The sequence below is a fragment of the Anguilla anguilla genome, chromosome 17 (genome assembly GCF_013347855.1).
Source record: "Anguilla anguilla isolate fAngAng1 chromosome 17, fAngAng1.pri, whole genome shotgun sequence".
In the NCBI taxonomy this organism is placed as follows: domain Eukaryota; kingdom Metazoa; phylum Chordata; class Actinopteri; order Anguilliformes; family Anguillidae; genus Anguilla; species Anguilla anguilla.
The window spans coordinates 28,748,067-28,769,713 of record NC_049217.1 but is presented as its reverse complement, the minus strand read 5'-3'; the positions used below and the strand labels follow the sequence as shown (position 1 = coordinate 28,769,713).

Genomic DNA, 21,647 nt, shown 5'->3' with positions numbered 1-21,647 from the left:
GCACCTGGGGCCATTCTATCACCCTGCATCAGGCTGTCTACCTGTCACTTCACCACACCTGTGTGCTGTTTGGTCACCTGCAATCCTTACAACAACAAAAAAATAATAATTTAGGCACATGCTCTATTTTTCTTAAATTCATTACATATATTTTTTATAGTTTAAACGCAACATTTATTAAATAGCCATCCTTAAATCAGCGAGCTGCCCTCCTGTAGGCAGTAAATGTTTGCTGGAGGACTCGGTCAGCTGAGGACGGCCAGGAGGCTGGTGATTGGATAAATCAATAGCATCAGAGCCACGGAGCGTGCGGCTGCATGCAGTTCTGTTCTTATCGTTACGCTCCACCATCCTGCCCCTTGCACAGGTGTGTGTGCATGTCCTCCCCTCCATGTAAGGTGTGCTCCGGGGTCATAATTCTGAGCAGTCTGCCAATCGCATCGCAGGGACTTGGGGGAGGGGGGGGGTCACCCCTGCAGGGGGCGTGCCCCTGTTCAGTACTGCCACAGCACACTATCCCGTCTGTAATGGGAAACTCTTCAAACTGTTGGCTGCCGAACCTAAACTTGGGATTTGCCAGTGACTACAGCACAGCAACATAGCAGCCAAAACAATTAGCCCAGTACAGCCATGTTGTCAGAGTCAGTGTTCTAGAACTCTGTTGCTTTCAGTTACCAGCAGTGATTGTTACATCATCAGCATTAGAATGTTCAGTTAAGAACATTCTAATCACATATTTGTGATCCCACGCCTGAAAGGGTTAAAGAGCTGGTCAAAGCCACCCTGTGCATTCTCGAGCTTCGGCACTGGCGGCTATCCCAGAATCCTCCACTTCCTTCCCAGTTCCCCCTCTGCTCTAGTTTCAGGTATTCCACGGGGGCCTGGCTTGCCCTTACAGCACTCAGAGCCTGTGTGTGTGTGTGTGTGTGTGTGTGTGGAGTGAATGAGACAGCAAGATTTATACCGCCATCTTACAGAGACAGAGGCAGGAGAGAGAAAGAAAGAGGGTGAGGGAGGGAGAGTGAATATAAATTTCAGTTGGAAGGGATAAAAGTAGCTACGGGAGAGAGAGAGAGAAATGGAATGAGAGAATAAGGACAGTTATGCCAACCCAACCCTTCCCCGCCCCCACCCCCCGCCACTCCCCCCAGCACAACCTGTCTGTGATGCAAAATGCCTGTAACGTAACCTGCATGTTCATGCAAAACCTGATCTCAGATCAGTCTACAGACCGACCTGGAATCTCAGGGCTCACAGGCTGAGCTGCTGAAGACTGCTGCCAAACTCTCCAGCAGGGAGGAAGAAGCCCCACCGTAGCCTTCCTCTTCCTCCTTTGATCAAAAATCTCTGCTTCTACCTTTACTGCACAAACATCACTGCTTCCCTTTCCTCGCTTGAAGGCAAGAATTAACATCCAAACAGTGGTCTGATTTATATCCATAATCTTTAAATAGCTAATAATACTCATGAGAACAGAACTCCTAATTTTATCTCTTGCAAATTAAAACTGTGCATATTTTCCCAGCTGTGGGCAATACAGCCCCCCCCCCCCCAAAAAAAAAGGTTAGGCAGGGGATACTGAGGAATCCTATATTTTCTGTTTTAGGAAGTGTACCTACAATATCATGCTAAGAGTGTGGCTGCATTGCAGGGGACTTCACTAAGAGACAGGAAGTGATGTCACTTTCTGGCACCGCTGTCATCTCATCTGTGTATGTATCCCGCGGACACCAAACGAGGTGGGAGAAGCCTTCACAGCGCATAAAAAGCCACACATTCGTTTCCTCCCCATTTCCCCTCGACAACAAAAGCCTCACACGACGCGAACAATGAATTATTCTACAGCTGTGACTGTCAGCCACAGTGACACACACTTCACACAGGAACACAAAGGCAGAATTATACTGCCGTTCGCCAGCTTATCGGAGTAGCCGGGAGTAGCGTCAGATCACGGGCTAATGAAACGACAGGGCTGATTAAATAATTAAGAGCAGAATTCAGCACGAAGTCCAGAAACAGAACACAGTCCTCACACCTGAAGCGATGGGATTCAGGATGGGAACTCTCACCCCATTGGACGCTGATCCCGGAGGGAGAAGCTGTTCCCATGCAGGGAAGGCAGATCCATCAGTGGCCAAGACTGTGGAAGAGGGGTTTGAAATGGCCCTGATTGGCCGAAAGCTGAGCTAGTTAGCCCGCTGGCGGCGCCCCACAGAGAGACGTGTAGACGCAGCGGGAGGAGAGACACCCACAGCGGGCAGGAACCGCGGCTGATCCCCCCACACCAGAGGTGGGCAACGAGGGCCGTGTCCGTTTCTGGTCTTCATGCCAACTTCTGCCCCTTAAATATTTAATTACCCCTAATATTTACGCCACCTGACATGTCGCCCACATTTCTTGATAAGTGAACGAATGAGAGCCAAAGACTGTTCTTGTGTCCCTAAATGAGATTCATTACTGTGAACTAATCTACGAGTGAACCAGTGTTGGTGTATGTAGCCAATTAGCTCATTTAGTCAGAGTAACTGGTGGAAACAAAAACCTCCAGGACCAGAACTGCCCACCCCTGCCCCACACAGCAGCCCCGGGTCAGGCACCTCCATTTGAATCAGGGGTGTCCAATCTTATCCGAAAAGGGCCGGTGTGGGTGCAGGTGTCTGTTTCAGCCCAGCGTTACGACACCTTTATTCAACTAATTAACTAACCATGGTCATCAATCAAGACCTTGATAAGTAGAATCAGGTGTCGTAGTGCTCAGCAAGAACAAAAACCTGCACCCACACCGGCCCTTTTCGGATAAGATTGGACACCCCCTGCTTTTAACAGTCCAACCTTTTAGACACCAGCCAAACTTTTGGAGATTAGCTATTGACAGTAAAAAAAAAAACAGCATCATTCAGAACAGAATTCTCCTGTCATCTGTCATTTATAACCAGTATGTAGATATCTTAAAATATGTGTTTGACCCAGGACTCACACCGTTTTCAATCTGGGATCATTTTTATCACCCTCTTTCATGCTACACATGTACCTCCTGCGTTACTTTCATGTTACAGGTACCTCCATCCAGCACTTATATTGTAGTTTGTATCATTATCTTGATGTTGTAGCCAGTCATGCCTCCTAGTTTGACTTAGCATAGGTTAGGTCAGACAGAGTAATGTTCACTGTGTGGACTGGACTCAATGTGTTCATGGCTATGAATAACTGTTACAAAATGAGTATTGTACCTTATCGGACCTGTGTGTTGTAGTCGTTCCAGTGACCATCGTTACGCACTTATTGTACGTCACTTTGGATAAAAAGCCTCTGCTGAGCAAATGTCATGTAATGTAACAGCAGCCCTCTGTGTTTAATATGCGCGATTACATACAACAGCAAAGGAGGCGATGGCCTGACTCACACACACACACACACTGCATGAAATCAGTGAACAAAACTTCACTGTTCGGGCAGGAATAATAATCAGCACTATTCTGACCGAGTCATTGTCAAAGGGGCCCTTTTAAAGACCCACTATTAAATAACCAAAGAGCACATTCATTTACATTTACAGCTAAACATTCGGCTTCACTTTTCTACCACTTAATTTCCACTGATCTTATTCAGGCGTGCATCACACAAGGCAACATCTTCAAACAACTCCGGGAGGACAAAGACGATCGAGAGGACCGTGCCACTTTAAACACAGCCGCTCGCCGGTAAGACACGAAGCCCTTGCCTGCTGTTCTCTGGAGTCATAGGCAAGGAGACATGGACGCCCCATAAAACAAGAGACAAGACAATGATAATGTTATTATCAGTGCTTGCTCAAAATGGATGTGAGCACAAACAAGGCCACTGATGTGGGGGGGGGGGGAGGGGGGGGTGCGCTGGGACACACTGTCCTGGTGGGTCCAGGCTATGGGCAGTAACTATTTGTCATTTGTTATTTGGGGTGAGGGGTGGCCTGAGAATTCATAGCTGTGGTCCAATGTGCAAAAAGCAGCCTTTTTATTTGTGGATTTTGGAGATAACTTAACACAAACACCAATTTTTAGGTCTTAATAAAATTGAGCTGCAGAAAAAATGCACTCAGTACTTTCCCTATTGGATCGACACCCCAGTGTCCAAGAAGAAGACCATATTAAACCGCAATGCTGAGCAGCACCACCCAAAAACAAGGCTTCCGCCCACAGCAATGAACACCGACAGAGTCTGGCAGAGCGTTTCGGGACCGTGCACGTAAAAACAGTGCCTCGCGCAGCCCTGTGCTGAAACGCTATTAATATTAATACGCTGCGCGCTGAGGTATTTTAAGGCTTTCGCCCCCCCGTGCCCCGTACCTGCTTCATTAGATAAATGAGACCGCGATACACAGTCCGCTCCCAACCCACCCTGCCCCCGTTTCCCCACAGTCACAACCAATCCCAGCAACCACTACAAATATATGATATATAAAATATACACAAATAGATACATTTATGCTACATACGCGTCTTGTAGCTTCCATAACCATTTATAACTCATCCAGGTCAACTAAACATCTGCTTTCTGAAGGAGTATCTGCAGTATCTTCCTTTTTTTTTTTACTTATAGAGGGAGAGCTGACAGATATTTTAAAATAATAATTTCCACCAATCACCCATAAATGTAATACAGCAGGTGGGACCCCGTAGAGGTTTGCGATATTTCGCTACTTGGCTGCGTGGTTCCTTTCAAGCGCTCAGTGCAGGATACAACAGCCCTTGCTTATTTTCTGGTATCGGTATGTTTTGTGATTCACTCCCTAGATCTCCGCCAAATAAGCACGCAATGACTAATAACATTGGACTTCGCGGTAAGACAAACGGAGGGACCAGCTAACCTTTCGAAGCAGCGTTCCCCACCCGTCCCACATTAACACTCACCGCGCAGAGACCGGCCGCCTGATGTGCCGTTGTTGACAAGATTGGAGACTGCAGAAGAGAAAAATAGGACAGCCACCAGTCTGCCCACGAATAATTCCTTGGACTTGGACTCGAACGTTTAAATTGCGCCGCCGTGAGGCGAAATCTGACACCTATAATTGCCGGGAAACGGGTTTCAAATGAACTATAGAAAATACCAGAGGCTAACGCAAAATCGCCAACATTTCTCTTGTGAGAGAGCGCCCTCTAGTGAGCATTATGAAACACGACAATTACGGATGCAGATGTTCCATGGGTTTTTGTCATGTGTGGAACTACTCAGGTCGTTTTTTTGATTCACGTAAAGAAGGTCAATTCAATTCAAATCCAATTCACGACAGCACACTTACATATACTACAAAAGGGGCCATATTACTTCAATCTGTACTTATTGACAAATGGGAATTTGGATTGACACTGTAACCTAGAAAAGCCTTTCACCTAGTTTTACAAAAGCAAAATATCTCAAAAATGTTGCTTCAAAAACCATCTTTCGACTTAGTCATATTCAAATCTTGTACAGTACAGAACATGTTCTCAAAATGATATTGGTTTAAACACAGATATTACTGTTTACAAAAACAAACAGCCCCAACTGGTCCACAAAATGTTGCTTCCAGCAGCAGCTTGGGTTTCCTGACGACGTTTATCATGTAAAGTAACGCTGAAGCCCAATTCTGCATTCTGATTCTGCATCTGCGGACATTTTAAAAAAGAATTTCACGATTTACCCTTTCAACATCGTTTTTACTTAGTGCATAAATATTCTTTTTTAGTCATTTTAATATTCTTAAATTATTTATATCCGAGTAAGCAACAGACGTTTTTGTTTATTTTTCCCCAATTAATCTTACTTTGATCTCCTTTAAGCACGCTAGATATATTTTTTGTGTGTGTTCAGCACATTGTGCTGCAAATACGTATGAAATGTGCTCTATAAATAAGGCCTGATTGATTGATTGAAATCTGCTTGGATTCAGCGGTTTTACATGGGCACCCTTTAGTGACTGTTGTGCCATTGGTTTGCCTTTTAAACTGAATGCTATGCACGTGCTGCTGCCATCTTGGCCTGGTTTCTTCATGAGATTTCCTGGTTAAATAAAGGACGGATAAAAGCCCAGAAGGCCTGGTAGTTCTGCAGGCATTTCCTTGAGATTCCGAGCTTTTGTGTCCCACCAGGACACCAGAATCCAGCGGTGAATGCGCACTTCCATTTCAGGTTGAAATCACGCCCCAAATAAAGTGGCTCGCTCCGCGCCGAACTGTCGGCCGGGTGTGTCCGTTAATAGACACGGTCTACCACTGCGCTTTTTTTTTTACCGGTCTGTGAAAAGCAACACAAATCAGCGTCTAGAAAGCTTTTTACTCACTCCCAAACTACAGCGAGGGGGGGTGTAGAGAGAGAGAGGCTGGCAGGAGAGTATGAGCACGATTTCGGTGCGCCGCGATCCAGAGAAATAATCTGCGCCGACAAGACGCCGTGACCGAATCGGAGAGCGTGATTGCTGTCCACGGTCAGTGAGGAAGACTGCGGCACGGATTGGACTTGGATTGTCCTGGATTTGGCCCTGGGCATTTCACTCCTCATCACAGCCTGATTTACTATATTTAAGGTGATGCTAATATATGTACGGATGGCCTCTGCACAACACAATGGTTTTATGACAATTGGAAGTAGCCTCGTGTGGGAGCTGTTCACTGGCTAGATGTCAGTTTAATTAAAACGGCCCTCTTTTTTCCCTAGACTTGGCCATAAATAACCAATGCGAAAGGCTCAGACCGCAGCCAGCCAGCAGCAAGACCAATAATTTCATAGGTAGCGGCATTCTATTTATGCATTCACAGCACATTCATAAATCTGACGAGCGAGTTCGCCACGGCGACGGGCGAGCTTGTTCGCAGAGACGGCTTAGTGGAGCTGCACAAAAACAACATTGCGGCGCCATTAATACGGCACTCTACCGTCTGCCATAAAAACGCCGGTGGAAACGTAAATATTACATTATTACACAGGGACGCCCAACAGTCGTCAAACTCGCAGTGTTTCCACCACAATAATGCAGAGAATGGCTGGTGTCGTCGATCATTGTGATTTGCTAGAGGGAACCGCACAGCTGACAATCTGTGTTATTAGATGGATGCGTGTTCAAGGGTTAGTTGGTGTGCGTGTGTGTGTTTTAGTCCCGGTGTTAAGTGGTGTTTAGATATGTTAGTCCCAGTTTTAGCTGGTATGTGTATTAGCTGGTATGTGTATGTGTGTGTGTGTGTGAGTCCCTAAGTTGCCTGGATAATGTGTGCATGTGTTAATACCTATGTTAGCTGGTGTGTGAGGATGTGTATGCATGCTAGTCCCTATGTTAGCTGGTGTGCGTGTGTGTGTGCGTGTGTGTGTGCGTGCGTGTGCGTGTGTGCGTGTGCGCGTGGCCCAATATGTGACGGGGTGTGCACAAATCCCAGTGTCAATGCAGCCTTTGACTTTCACCAGCTGAAGTCATCACCCCTTCGGCTCACAAGGACTGACCAACCATCCACGCTTTAGCAGCCCCCATTCTCGCCCCCCCCCCTCGACTGATTAACGGGCCAAGCTGATTGGTTGTCGGCACCACTGCCATTGTGTAGCGCCTCGTTCCCACGGAACTTCCCAAACGGGCACAGAGACGACGGGCCTCCCTTAATCCTCGACCCTACCCAGTCCGGTCCGAAACCAGCGAGGTGCCAAACAAGCGATGAGGCACGCCGTCCAGCAGACAGCTCACCCCCCCCCCCCCCCACCCCGTGTCAGGGGTCATTAGTGAACCCCAAACGCGCACACATAACGTGACTCTGGGGAGCACGTGACCTCAGCCCGCCGCTCTACCTGGTAGTAGTAGCCATTGTCCGTCTTGTAGGTCGGCGGGGTGACGTTGCGTGTGCCCAAAGCCGTCTTCAGGATCTCCTCGCAGCCTGAAATGCAAAGAGGAAGAGTCAGACACACAGAGTCACAGACCTCTTTCACACACATGCGCACACACACACACACACACACCCTCGCACAAAACCCACTACATCTACAAACATATCTGTGCACATTTACTAATGTTAGGATTAACAGCAACAGTGTATTTTTCATGCATACTAATAAGGTATTTAATGGTTAATTATAAATTTCTAAGCAAGGATACTGAAAAAGCACTACCCGTTAATATTTAGTGAACATAACAGGCAAAAGACACAAGTAACTATGGCAGCACCAGGACACAGCAGAGAGCAGATAGCAGCTATGCAGGAAAGTGTAAAGCAGATGAGACCCAGCCTGTACCAAAATGAATTAAATGAGATGTTAACACACCCGAACACTCGAACACAGCACTCTCAGCAGTAATCAATGCTCCAATTAAACGGTAAGAGCCGGCACATAGAGAAAAATAAAGAAATAATGAAAGCGCTACGATTGGAACAGTATAATATGATACGATACAGATTAATAAAACGTAGTTTAAGCTATTACAGACTAATTTGGTGCGGAAGCACCCTGTAGCCAAGGTCAACCCGACCACAGTCGAAAACAGTCATAGGGAAGCAGTTAGATTCCCATCAACGGCACACACAGCTTATGCAGAGAAACTGCTCAATAAAAACTGTAATTGGCCTTGAGAGTATTAATCTCCTCTGTTAGAGTAATGGGGCCCAGACGAAGGTGAATGTCCCGCTCTCTGCTCTAAGATGGCCGCTCTGCTCAGCCTGAGCTGCGGGCAGACTGACGGAGGCCCTGACCTGAGGAGGAGACGCAGGTAACCCCCACCTGAGGCGGGCTAGTGCCGCTGTCTGGTCTACATCCTGCACCGGTCTCTGTTAGTGCCGTTTTAAATAGGAAAAAATTCATGGGCGCGTGCACACACACACACAGACACACAAACAAACACACGCACACACACAGGCGCACACACACGGGTACACACACATACACACACAAACAAACAAAGACACACACACACTGCTGAGGCCCCACATCCCTCACCTTTGATGGCAAAGACTCCATGGCAGAAGTCTTTGAAGTTGATTCTCCCCTGTGCGTTGGGGTCCAGGTATTTGACGAGCTTCTTCACCTGGAACAGAAAAGTCGTCAAATAATTCAGTTTAGTGTGTTAAGGAAAGAATATATTGTAATTGATCATTCTCTCAGGATCAGCGTTGCCAATCCCAAGGCGCACAGTTGACATTAACGGCAGTTTTAATTGCTCTTGACCGGAACAGTGTGGCTGCCCGCCCCTTTCTCTGCGCAGGAGCACTTTAGCGGCAGCAGCGGGGGCCGCCGCTCCCCTCCTAACAGAGGCGCAGAGGAGCCGTCACCCGCCTGCCGCTCACCTGTCCAAAGACACGGCGAAGCCGGCACTTCGGTCCCCGGCACATTAATGGAAGGTGACAGGGTGGCCAGGACTTGGGCTGAATGCCAACGTGTCAAAATCCCCAAACCTTCAGTCGTCTGTGTCAGCAACCAGCTTTGAGATGCTAACACACAGCTTTAAAAAAATTTTTTATTATTAATTTAAAACAAATATATATGAAAAGGCTCAAAATCACAATGCGCACTCCTTAAGAAATAAAATGACTTAGTCCCAGTACAGAGACATGCGTAAATATCTCTAGGCCTACAGAAAAGAAATCCTGAAAGATCGCCCGCAGAAGGGTTAGTAAAACGCGGCTGGTTTGACTAACGCTAACCATACGTGACTAATCGCAAAAGGTGAACAGCACAATTGGCTGCCAGACTAAATTAAACGCTCGCAGTAAACCCAATTAATAGACTAAATTGCCCGTCGGAAACCAACAGGCTGTCAATTGACCGGGGATAATTATTGTGACAGCCTGGGGCCAGACGAGCTGAATGTTTGGACAGAGAGAAGAGGAGGAGGAGAGAGCTCCTTCAGCGCACCTGTCATCGTCTCGCGCACAGCAAAACAACCCGCGCGGAGGCAGTCTTCGAACTCGCTCAGTTCTGGAATCACAGCAGTGGCTACAGGCACGTTTCGTTCGTGCATTCGGCGTCCCTGTTACCCGCTGTCAGATTCGAGTCGTTCGCTGCAGACCCGACTCGACGTCATTACTGTCGCAGGCTACAACTGCCTGCTTTTCCATTTTATTTATTTTTTCTATCGATTGCGCACATTTCAGTCAGCGTCAAACTGTTACAGACTCTATAATTTTAAAGGACCGTTTAAAATTAAATATCGCCTAACTGTTGTCAAGCAAAGACATTTGGAGTGATGTGCAAATAATGCGGAATTGTTCTCCGGTTGCCATCATTCTTTGCTCGTCCGATCTGCCCTCGTCTGTTTGTCTCAATCAATGATGCTCATCTCCTGGTTTGTACGTGCTGATCACCATGGCTTCGCTTCGCTGTTTATTTTTAGCGCGAACTGGGAGAGAGGCAGTTCTGCATGGTTACTGCTGGTGCCACTCTGCCAGCTCAGTGGCCTGAAAAAAAAAAAAAACAAAACAAAAAAAAACACTGCTCTGGCACCGTTCAATGGACAAGGCGATAATCATAAACAATCGGTTTTGGCTCCGTTATAATGAATCGTTTGGGGGAAATGTCACCAGGCAGCTAGGCCGCGTTCCAGCAATGCTGAACAATGATGAACTTCTTCCATGCCGACGCGCGCCTCAATGGTGACCTGTTGTGTCCATCTAGATCAGGGGCCTCCGTCATCCTAGCTAGTTTTACCAATAGCCTGTACACTCTGAGTGCTGCTGGCCTACATTGTGCCCTCATAACCCAGTTACACTCTGCCAAGTTTGGGGCCACAACACAACTGTGGCTTGTCCATCAGCACAGCACTGTTTGGGGGGAAAAAACTAGAGACGCGTTATGGTCTTCCCTCTTGTCCTTTTGCCTTCTACTCAGTACCTAATTGATCAATTAAAACAGCTAATTACACAGCCAAATCACCACATCTGGTTTCTTGTGTCTGAATTTTTTTTGCTTATTTAGGGTGAAAACAAAAAATATAAAATATAAATCAGCCTAACCTCAACTCTTCCAAGAAATGAATGAACATCACTGAACTAGATCAACCTTTTTCATTGTTTGTTCTGTGTTACTTTTGTATTGTTGCTATTTTATGGGATGGCCTGCGCTGTTGTTATATTATATTTTATTATATTATACAGCATGTAATTTAATATCATCTGTGGACAACTGCAACTGGGCTCACCTGTTGTGTGCGAAGGACTGCTATCAGCCAAATGAAGAGGTTTTCACTGGCTCAGAGATTACAGATGGAAAATAGCTCTTCAGCTAAATATGGCACCTGTTGGTACATTCATCTGCAAAAATGCTTATTATTGTCCACTGACACTGTCAGATAAATGTAACAAAAACTACATTAAAAAACAGAATAGCCAAAGACAAAACAGAAGACTTTTCATGCCTGTCTGAACTGGATATTATGATGCACTCAATGATATGGGTTAATTTCCTGAACAATAAACAAGCATTGCAAAATTTAATAGCAAAGCCATTACTTTTCATAGCAGATGGCAGTAATTCAGGGAACCTCAAATATAAATTATTCAACTCATCTGCTGGGCCATGAGCTGTGGGTGGGGGGGGGGGGGGGGGGGGGGGGGGGGGGGGGGATTGTTTTGCTTTGACGGTGTGGTCCCATCGGGCTGGAGAAAGCGCCACAACCTGATTTTGAAACTTGACCATACGAACGGCACACACACATGCACAAGTCTGCACCTGAAAATGCAATCACCTCACCAGGGACACCAACCCTGAGACGTGTGTGAACAGGAAAGAGATGAACTGAAGAAGACCCGTTTGTACATTCATTAAACATTCAAGCTCCAGCGTCCATCTGTTAAACTGGAACACGGTCAATCAACCAATAAACAGACGCCCGTAATGTGAAAGGAATTCTTTTTTTGTCTGATAATAAATGTACCTTCCAGGAGAAGAATGGAACCAGAGTGCTTGAACGTCACCACCACGTGACTCTGAACAGCAACGCGCACTGAAGTCTAAATTGGGGGTAAAACGCAACTTGTGCGGCGGCCAATTCTACCCAGCTGTTCAAAGACGACACAGTGAGCTCAAACAAGCTGAACAAAGTACGGTTTAAATCATTGTAAAACACTGCACGGCCATGAATTAAAAACATCCATTTTGTTGAAACTAAAATAGTGTATCATGACATATAGTTTCTCAGACATAACACCGCAGCTTTAATTTGTAGTAGGCTACAAAGCAGCTGCACTTTTATTAAATTTGTCTGAAACTGCTATTTTTATTACTGATTTTTTCATAAAATTAACGGGTTTAATGTCGGTCTGGCTAGGGACATTTTCTGATCATCTTTATATTAAATAAATGTTGTTCACTCCAACGAGTGTGTGTGTGTTCAAATAAGCGTCCTTTTTGCAGGTTTAACTCAATAAACGGAGCACTTTGAATAAAGCGGTACGTTGACCGTTATAGTAATGCCTTTACCCGGAACTGTGCTGCAGTGTTCGCGCGTAATGTAATGACGCGGTAGCCGATTGACGCACGCAGACAAATACCTGCAAGGTACTGATGAAGTCTGGAGTATTGTGGACTGAAGAAACGAAAAGGTGGGGGAAAAAAACCCCACGTCTTTAGTCATTGTTCCGTTTAATTACTTTTACATAACAAAGTTGAATGATATTTAAAAATACTCAGACATATCCTTCAGTACTTTAAGCAATATTCTTCTATTGTCTGTCCTAAATTCTTTAGGCCAGCACAGTATACTGAACTAAGGCCACACAATGTAGAGATGCATACAGTCAGTAGTTTATCAGCCGCTGTATGATATCATAGCCAAGAAACAGTCTGACTAATATCAGTTTCAGACAAAGCATAAGACAGACACACCAAAATAATAGCCATTAATCAATTATTATTGGGACTATTATTAATAGTATGTTTTTTTCTTCTGGCATATTTATCTAACTATAATTCTGATTGATGAGCCAGTGCATTCTTTAACTGTTGTGTGTCCGAATTTTCTGTTTCCGATAACTCGCAATCACATGGGAGAGGAAACAGCTAAACCTAAATGGCCAGGGTAATGATTTTGGCTTTGATTGTGCCCGTGCAGATAGTGTCAGTGGCTCAACGCTCAGTAATGTGTCTTGTCCCTTCTACATCTTAAAAACGTCACATTACAATACAGTCGTTTGGCAGGAATTCTTATCCAGAGCTGTAGTGGAGAACATCAGTGTTAATCTCAAGAGCAGAACAACGTGATAAGAAGTCACAGAGGCCCATTTATAATCTCTAGGCCAAGTGTAATATTAACCAAACTGAAAACAATTTGTATTGTAACAAGAAGATATGATCAGACAGTTCGCCTATCTTTACACAACTATGCCTACGAATACCACTATCAAACAGGAAATACAAGGAAAGAACAAGGGGAAAAAATAAAGGATATGCAAATGAGGGATCAGGGGAGCCATCCTCCAATCGGAAGAGGTGAGTCAGAAGGCAAGGAACTCACTAAGAACGAACCTCACGGCGTATTTTCAAAGAAACTCCTTCCAAATAAATAAATAAACAAATAAATGAACAATGGCCTCAAAACACACTTTTCCCACAGTAAGACTCCCTGAAATGACCACCTTCTGGTACAGGAAGCTAGGGCCTCGCAGTGAAATGGCTGCCGCCAACACCGCCACAGGTTACAATTTTTTTTCATTTAACAAGCAATTATATGCCTTTCTAAAATGGCACATCATCTGCTGTGGACCTATAATAGACGCGTCACAGGCCTAAAAAATTATTTATGAATATGGATCTATGAACAAAATCAGCACGAAAAGGAAATTGTTTTTTCTTATTGTTGAGAACCCCGCATGGACACCCTGCTATGGTGACGTGTAACGTTATGTCGCATTGTCACGGTTCAGGAGATTTGGAAATTCCCAATTTTGCAGACAGATTGAAAACCGGAGGTCGAGTGTCAACAGTGCATGGTGCAGCACACAAACGTCCATTCTTACCAGAAGTTACAAGCGGCGAAGTTCACGGGGTGACAAGGTGGTTGTTAAAGAATCCGATTCATAGGTTTCCGGTTCAAGTCCCATTTAACTAGAGGGGGCATTGCCGTTGTGCCCTGAAAGTAGGCTACAATACGAACGGCTAATATGTCAAGCTCTGTGTACATCTCCTTATATAAAGACAATCTGCTCACACATTAAATGTCCATAACGCCTTTTTAAGGGAATGTAACTTTCTATATACACAAACGTAACTCATCCTCACAAGCGATACTTTGAGAAATACATTTTTATTTATGAGACGCAAATATGAAGCGGAACTACGATACTAATATGGAATGGCTTCATTTTATTTGATGTACACAACAGAACAGCTATATGTATAGGCTACGTGCTGTGACACAATGGTATCGATTTGCGGTCTCCATAACCACAGTGGATTGACATTTTTTTATTAATTAATGGGAAAATGTGTTTAGAGAAAATGAATAGGGCTACTACATAATTTATATTACAAACAAGTAGGTTGTATCAGTCACAGTCGTGGCTTGTTATAACAACCTGTTTGCCAGTATTGTTTCCCTAAATTAATAAAATGACTTCATTTCATCCTTCACAGACGCGGCTTGGTACAGAATGCCGATTTTATATGCGTTTGATTACACACACATTAAATGCTATTATATACACCGGTTAGTCCGATCAGCGTTAACTACCCTCTGTATATCCCTAACAAACGGACTCTTACCTCGTCATTCCCTTGACCGAACTGCAAACCGAGGTCGACGAAATGCTCGACTCGAATGTAACCGTCCGCATCCTCGTCACACACATCGAACACTTCTTTCAGCTTCCTCAGGAACTGCAGGAGCTGCTCGCGGTCGGGAAATGTACGTCCGTCCATCCTCACGAGAGCGTCGCGGATCTGGAAAATATCAAAGGTCTTCCGACAGAATGCAGGCGGCGAGCGCCATCGTCGCCCTCCTCCTCCGCCGCTGCGAGCGCGAAAAGCGTGACATCATCAGCATCAGTTGGTTAAGGGGAAACGGCGGAGGCGAGGGAGGAGGAGGTGGACGGCGCGAGAACATCCGTGATGGAGCTGTGAAAAATATCAAATAATTACAGGACCTGTCTCACCAGCTTGTTTCCATGCCAACATTTTTTTTTTTGTTGCCAACTTACTGTGTTTAGTCCAACATAAAACCAGGTACAAGAGAACCAATGGAATCCGTTACCGATTATCTAGGCTATGAACGATGGTCTCTGACGCAAGCAAAAATGATAATTTTGGTCACTTCTGGACCGAAAGGCTTGGAAACATTCTGCATAAACCTTCTATAATTCCAACTTTGCGATAGCCTACATTATAAATGTTGACAGTATTAGGTTCTCAAGGATGGTGCTGGAAAGATAAACATCTTGCATAAAAACTACCATAAAAATACGCACATTCTTGATAACATGCAAAAAAAATTGTGAGGGTTCGGAACACAGGTTTTTAGTACATGTTCAGACAAATGTAGGGGATAGATTATATGGGTTGTCTGTCTGCCACAAAGCATCGGAGTTGGTAAAGAATAGTAGGTTGTCGTCGAAAGGAGATTGAGGCGTTCTTTTGTACAATAAAAAAGATTTATTAAGTAAAATTTCACAGTAACATCATGTACAAACATTAAACATTACGTCCGTGCTCAGTGTCTTCCGGGGTCGCGTGGGGTGTAGGTGTGGGCGCAGTCTTTGGTCCGATTCTCACACGTTATTCTCCAGTATGAGCCTCGGCTCCAGGAGCGAGTCCCACCGTTCGGTCAGCTGTGGGAAGACGGCGACAAGATTTCCATGACAACGAACCCGCGACACACCGTGAGCCGCGCGCAGCTCTTTGCGGTGGCGTTTTACGCGGCCTCTCCAACGACTGCGCCCGTAGAGCACAGAATACAAGATAACTAATAATTCGGGCTTGAGAACAGTGACACCTAACAATGATTACTCTGTGAGGCTGTGTGTGAGGCTGAAAACTGAGAAGTGACGATCACAATCGCTAGACCTTTTTCATACCATTATGATGACTAGAACTGTGCTAGCATAACAAAACACGCACGTGCACGCGCACGCGCACACGCACGCACACAAGCTTATGCAAGTGCAGCACAACAGAGATACTAGGCTATATAGAAAAAGTAAACTGGCCAAACACATTGATTATGTTGCTGTTGTGAGTAATAAACTATTTACTTAGGGAACAGTAATTTGTGTACAGATTGCTTCCTTCTTCAGCATGTAAAGTCACAATCTTGGAAAACGGTAGTTTTTCCATGAAGAAAAAGGTTTGGTTAACTTAAGGAGCGCCCAAATTCCTTAATGTTATCTTCTTTACCTGTGAGGTACGGGACACCGCATACTCCACGATCTCAGACCCGTCAGCAGTTTGGTACACCAGGTCAAACTTCCCTGGCCCTGCCGGTCCTTTGGGAAGAAATCAAAGCTCACAAGGGTCCACATGGCACAGGAGGGAGTAGGTGAACCAGGCGGGGAGCTCCTGCATTCCTTCTGGCTTTCCTACTCTCTCATTCTAGAAAATTCCAGCCATTAAAGTGGATCTAATGCCATCTACAGCCACAGCAGGCTTAAGCCTCTCTTACAGTAAAAAAAAAAAAAAAATATATATATATATATATATACACACAGTGCAGTACTGTATTTTACAAATACTGTAAAACTCATCCTGAATTTTACTGTTAAATATCTTTAATGCATGTCCACCCAGGGAGGCCAAAGACATTTCAACAGAAGGGCACAATCATTTATAATCTAATCCAACATTCACAGCGAGCCAGCCAATCAGAACGCTGCGGGCTTCCACAATGGCAGAGGTGGAACCTTTGAACGTATAGAACAGAGTTACGGAGCTGACGATCCTTTGTGTTGACCGTCTTTGATGCAAAGCGCCTCTCTCTGTGTGTGTGCATCAAACGAGCCGACGTCGTCCTCTCCTCAGCCTCAGCGTGTCTGGCTGGATCACACGTGACAGCACTGCACAGGGCCACAGCCACTCACCAACACGTGCACCAAACACTTGTTATTCTGACTCGCTCGGCCTAATTAAATTAACTACGAAAGGACGCCAAGGCCTGTGACGGGGGTCACGCCAGAGAAAACAAGGGGCACCTTCCCGCTCTTTCTGGGGGGGGGCTCTAATCGTCCGTACCTGGGGCAGAGGACAGAAGCTCCAGCTCTATTTGGTTGGTGCCCTGGTCGATTCCGATGATCTTTCCTTCCTGAGGAGGCCGCAGGGGCGAGAGACGACAAAGAGAGACAAAGAGAGACACAGAGGGACACATCCGAACTGCTGGTGAGGATTTAGGAAAACATGCGCTGCCTGGTACCAACAGCACCTTCATGCAGTGACTAAAGCCAAACACTAGAGGGCAATGTCTCGGCCTTTTTTTTGGTACCAACAGGAAATAATAAGTGGTGAGGTAGGAAGGGTGATCAAAGGAGAAAAGGACTAAAGAGAGGAGAGAGCAACCTTATTAATGAATAAAAAGCGAGCCGTTACTACATTATCAGGCCTCTAGACCACAAAACACTTTTAGCATTTCCCTGTCACAACCTAAGATACTGTATGCTAATTAATTTAATCAAACAAGCAATACACACAAATACTGCTTTGCAGAAGCAGAAGTATGAAAAATGGGACAGGTCTTACTTTGTAGTCCGATACCTCCGGAGTGTAGTTCTCAGTCAGCTCCAGCAGCTGTGCACAGACAAGGATACGGTTGTTACTATGGTTACAGTTTGGAAAAACGGACCAATGGGTGCGACCGATCTGCACAGCATGCCATGATAATCGGAGTCCGTATGATCTCCTCTTGGAATTCAGGACTTAAGGAAGAACTGTATATTCATAGAATGTTCTTAACTGAACATTTCCGCCCACTGCACAGAACTGTACTGTATAATCCTAACATACTGTAGGTACAGTACCAGTAGCTCCAAGTATGAACCCATGCCAGTTCGCATACAACCACCTACTCATGGAAACTGACCCGGATTTTGAGGCATTAGTTGGTGAGATATCTCCGCAAATTGTCACAATGTCGACGTCGTTATCCATTTTGGCCACTCCCCGATAGAGCTGAATTTTATCTTCATTTACTCCCTACACCAAACTGCATCCTCGCAAATCAATACTGACATGAGGCATGCTGGACCTGAACAAACAGGCTCATACAATACTGGCCACTGTTACAGTGCACAGTGTAGTAAACTGGTTATGAAACTGGGCTTGTAACCTGACGTTTGTGGGTCTGATTCCCAGGTAGGACACTGCCGTTATACCCTTGACCGAATCTTTTAACCTGAATTGCTTCAGTGTATATCCAGCTGTATAAACTGGATGTGCAAAGTTTTTTTATTTTTTTAAATTTTTTTTTTTTTTTTAAGTGGTCCCAGTCCCTCTGTACGAGAGCGTCTGTTAAATGCAAGAAACGCAACGCAATGCAAGCAAGGGGAAGCAGGCGACGCCCATCGTACCTTGAAAGCGATCTTCTGGCCCACCCGGGGGGGCGCAGCCAGCAGGGGCATGGACCCGTAGTCCCGTCTGGGTTGGGGCGCGCTCTCCGGAGGGTTCTAGAACAAACAGACAGACAGAGGGAGGAGAAAACGGGATGTGGAGCGCTCGACAGCGTGACCCCGCGAGGTCGCGGTGGCGGTGGCGGTCGATCGCGGCGGCGTCAGCGACTCACCTGGAGAACGACGGCCTTGTTGGTCAGAGTGTCGTCCGCGTGCCGCTGAGGCTGCTGCTGCGGCCCGTTCTGGTCGCCATAGCAATAAAACACGTGGTTCCCTGCGCCCCGACTCGCCCGGCCGTGACCCCCTCTCTGACCGCCCCTGGGGCTCCCGCCCCTCCACGGAAACCTCCCGTCGCCCCGCCCGACCCCCCTCCCCGCCCCCGGCGAGCTCCCCCTCCCGGCGCCCCTGGGGTTAGCCCCGCCCCTCCCGGTGACAGCACCGCCGCCGGGCCCCGTTGCCAACGGTGGAACTTGGTGCCCAAGCCCCGGCCTCCTATTGGCCAGGCGAGTCCGGCTGGTGCTGTCCGAGTCCGAGCCCGAGCTGGAGCTGGAGCTCCGCGGTTTGGCCCGAACCGCCGGCGCCGCCGGGAGGGCCGGCGTGGGGGGGGCGGTCGTCTTAGCGACGGGTTTGGCCGCGGGTTTGGGACCGGGAGAGGAGTCCGACGAAGGCTCCCAGGAGGAAGAGGCAGCGACGCCAGCCTTCGCAGCGCCGGGGACGGCCCCGCCGGGCCTGCCGGGGGCCGTCACCGGCACGGCCTTTTTGGGAGGCTCCTCCTTGCTGCTGTCGCTGGTTTCCGACGACGACGGCGCCAGCGCTGCCTTCGGCTTGGCGGCTCTGCTCGCGGCGGCGGCGGCGGCAGGCGTGGCGGGCTTCTTGGCGGCTTTGTCTGCCGCGGGTTTAGAAACCGCCGGCTGTCTCACGGGGGTCGTCCCCTTCGCGGGCGCTGCTGGTGCTGCTGCTGGTTTGACCGGCAGATTCTTCTCCTTCAACTTCTTTCTTTTTTTCTTTTTCTTCTTCTCCTCCGCCGCCACCACGACTGGTTGGGGATCCACCTCTTGGCCCTCTGTCGGAGCTTTCTTCTTCTTCTTCTTCACCCTTAACCCCTCGTTCTCTTCTTCTGCCTCTCTGGTTCTTTTATTTGCTTTCTGGGACAGGCCCTCGGGTTTACTGTTGGCTTCGATGCCATTCACTGGCGGCTGATTTTCCACCTTCACCCTGTCAATCAACAACAGGTGATAAGCTTGTCTCTTAAGGACGCTAGAGCCATTGCATGAAGACAAGCCTAAGCCAAGGAATTGGATTTTCTTTCTTATCAAGTAGAATAATATCACAACAAATAACAACTTGTTAGTTTGCACATGAGCTTAATATCTTCCCTTTCTCATGGGCAGTTGAATTTCAGTTAAATGTCATCTATTGCTTACTTGTGCTTAAATTGGTCTAGCTACCTAGTTAGCAACATCAAATAAGTTTTACTGCAAAACTTTAGTTAATGCCAGGCTTGTACTGCGATTCAGTCGACTGGACAACGCTCACTTTAAGGTGAACTACGACAAGGTGAACAACGACGTGTTGAAATCAATGAGATCTATGACTGAAACAACGCCGAAGTTACCTTGGTCGTTACGCAAGTTACTTAACTTAGTTCCTGTGCAAGTAACGTCATGTACAATCTAGACGTAAACTAAGCTTTGAATAACAGCCACATAAGTTGGTGACCCAACAAACAGCGTATACAATTATACAAGTGTATTTTGTGGGAAGCAAAGCTAACACCCAAGTTAGCAATATTATTGAAACGCAACAGCACTTACCTGATGCTGTCATTGTCGCGCACTACGTAAACGCTCTCCGTGGGAGGCAAGTAACAGTCCTCAATGAACAAGTTTAAAATCGTCCTGCGACTGAAATCGAACTTTTCCCTGATGACGCTCGCAAGATCCGCCACCACGCGACACTTGTTTAGGTCAACAAGCACCCAACACATGCGGCAGTCCGACACCGCAGGCGGGGGATAATCGAAATACAAACGCACACGTACCGCATTCAAACTGGACGCGGCCATTATTATCTTCCTCGTGTGTGCTGCGGACCGAGTGAAACACATTACGTATGATGCCTTTTAAAGTGTTCTACTACTGCCACCTGTCGGTGTGGAAGGGTAAATCGCACATTTTTTCTTTGAGATGAAAACATTTAAAATGTACGCCTATACAAGACCTGGCACTGACGAATGTGTCCTGTGTCGTTTTCTGCATTAACATTAATCAGTAAAATGACAATGACAATGATAATGCACCTATATGGTCTATAAGTTATAAACATTTATGTTCTATTGTCAAACAATTTTAACAGCGGGATAAAAAAAGGACAACACCCCCACTCCAATAAATAAACAAAAATTAGCAAGGTGATCACCAAAACAGCACAACATTGTGATGAAGTTCACAAGTTTTATTCTCAGTATTAAAAATAACACTTTAAGTGCAATATATAACACATTCCTTCGTATCCTTCACATTTGGTCTAAACTTGTTCATGGTCTATTTTCATTCCCTTTACAGAGACACTGGGGTTAATTTATGTACACGATAAAAAAAAATGCAAACCAAACTCACATACACAGCATCCTGCCCACTGAGAATTTTCAAGTGCATGTGGAGGCAGGTAAGTGTGTGAAATGTGTATTTTCATCACCTTTAAAATCCTGCATTTAAATGAAGTTTACACTACAATGTAAACTGAACTCACAGTGACAGACAATGCTATTGACGCGCAGTCATATTCAGAATTTCTCACGAGATCAAAGAGAAACGGCAACTAAAATGGACTTTAAATTTAAACGGAACATAAAAATGGACTTTATGCACAAGAGCTCTGTGCAAAGAAGAAATAAACAGACCAAAAAAGGAAACTCCAAGAAATATAGAAAACTTTTTTTTTTGTTTCCTGACAGATTGCAAATGGAAAAAACATTGATGCCAAAGGCTTTTGTCACTGTCTCAAAACATTAAACTTTTATGAAACTTTTTTTTCAGAGGAATGTGGTAGTTTAAGAACTAAGCAGTTGATTATTGTGCCCACACATCTGAAACCACCCCCCGGGACCCATTCCATCTCACTCCGGAAAACCTACAACCA

The 21,647-nt window shown here is 46.0% G+C and overlaps 2 protein-coding genes across 3 annotated transcripts in view; both read right to left on the bottom strand.

The window, feature by feature from the left end:
• Nucleotides 1–15,015, bottom strand: part of rab11fip4a (RAB11 family interacting protein 4 (class II) a) — a 39,363-nt gene extending 24,348 nt beyond the window's left edge. The window contains exons 1-3 of one of the 2 annotated variants that reach the window (XM_035398505.1): nucleotides 14,683–15,015; nucleotides 8,926–9,013; nucleotides 7,786–7,871 (exon numbers count right to left, since the gene is read on the bottom strand). In XM_035398505.1, coding sequence (XP_035254396.1) covers nucleotides 7,786–7,871; nucleotides 8,926–9,013; nucleotides 14,683–14,838 — 330 coding nt within the window. In that variant the 5' untranslated portion in view covers nucleotides 14,839–15,015. The remainder of the gene's footprint in view (nucleotides 1–7,785; nucleotides 7,872–8,925; nucleotides 9,014–14,682) is intronic. The other variant, XM_035398506.1, reaches the window with a different exon arrangement.
• Nucleotides 15,016–15,547: 532 nt separating this feature from the next.
• On the bottom strand, nucleotides 15,548–20,601 carry coil (coilin p80). The gene is made up of 7 exons (XM_035398509.1): nucleotides 20,321–20,601; nucleotides 18,680–19,721; nucleotides 18,468–18,563; nucleotides 17,641–17,688; nucleotides 17,140–17,209; nucleotides 16,309–16,397; nucleotides 15,548–15,743 (listed from the first exon to the last, which is right to left on the bottom strand). The coding sequence occupies exons 1-7, from the start codon at nucleotides 20,569–20,571 to the stop codon at nucleotides 15,684–15,686; spliced, it is 1,656 nt and encodes a 551-aa protein (XP_035254400.1). The 5' UTR covers nucleotides 20,572–20,601; the 3' UTR covers nucleotides 15,548–15,683.
• Between the last annotated feature and the right edge of the window lie 1,046 nt (nucleotides 20,602–21,647).

Excerpts from the sequence above, each read along its gene's own strand:
- coil (XM_035398509.1), bottom strand. The coding sequence starts at position 20,571 with ATGGCCGCGTCCAGTTTGAATGCGGTACGTGTGCGTTTGTATTTCGAT. Across the intron at positions 18,564-18,679 it reads ACAAGGCCGTCGTTCTCCAG|AACCCTCCGGAGAGCGCGCC; the intron begins GTGAGTCGCTGA and ends TGTTTGTTCTAG. Across the intron at positions 16,398-17,139 it reads GCTTCTGTCCTCTGCCCCAG|GACCGGCAGGGCCAGGGAAG; the intron begins GTACGGACGATT and ends TTCTTCCCAAAG.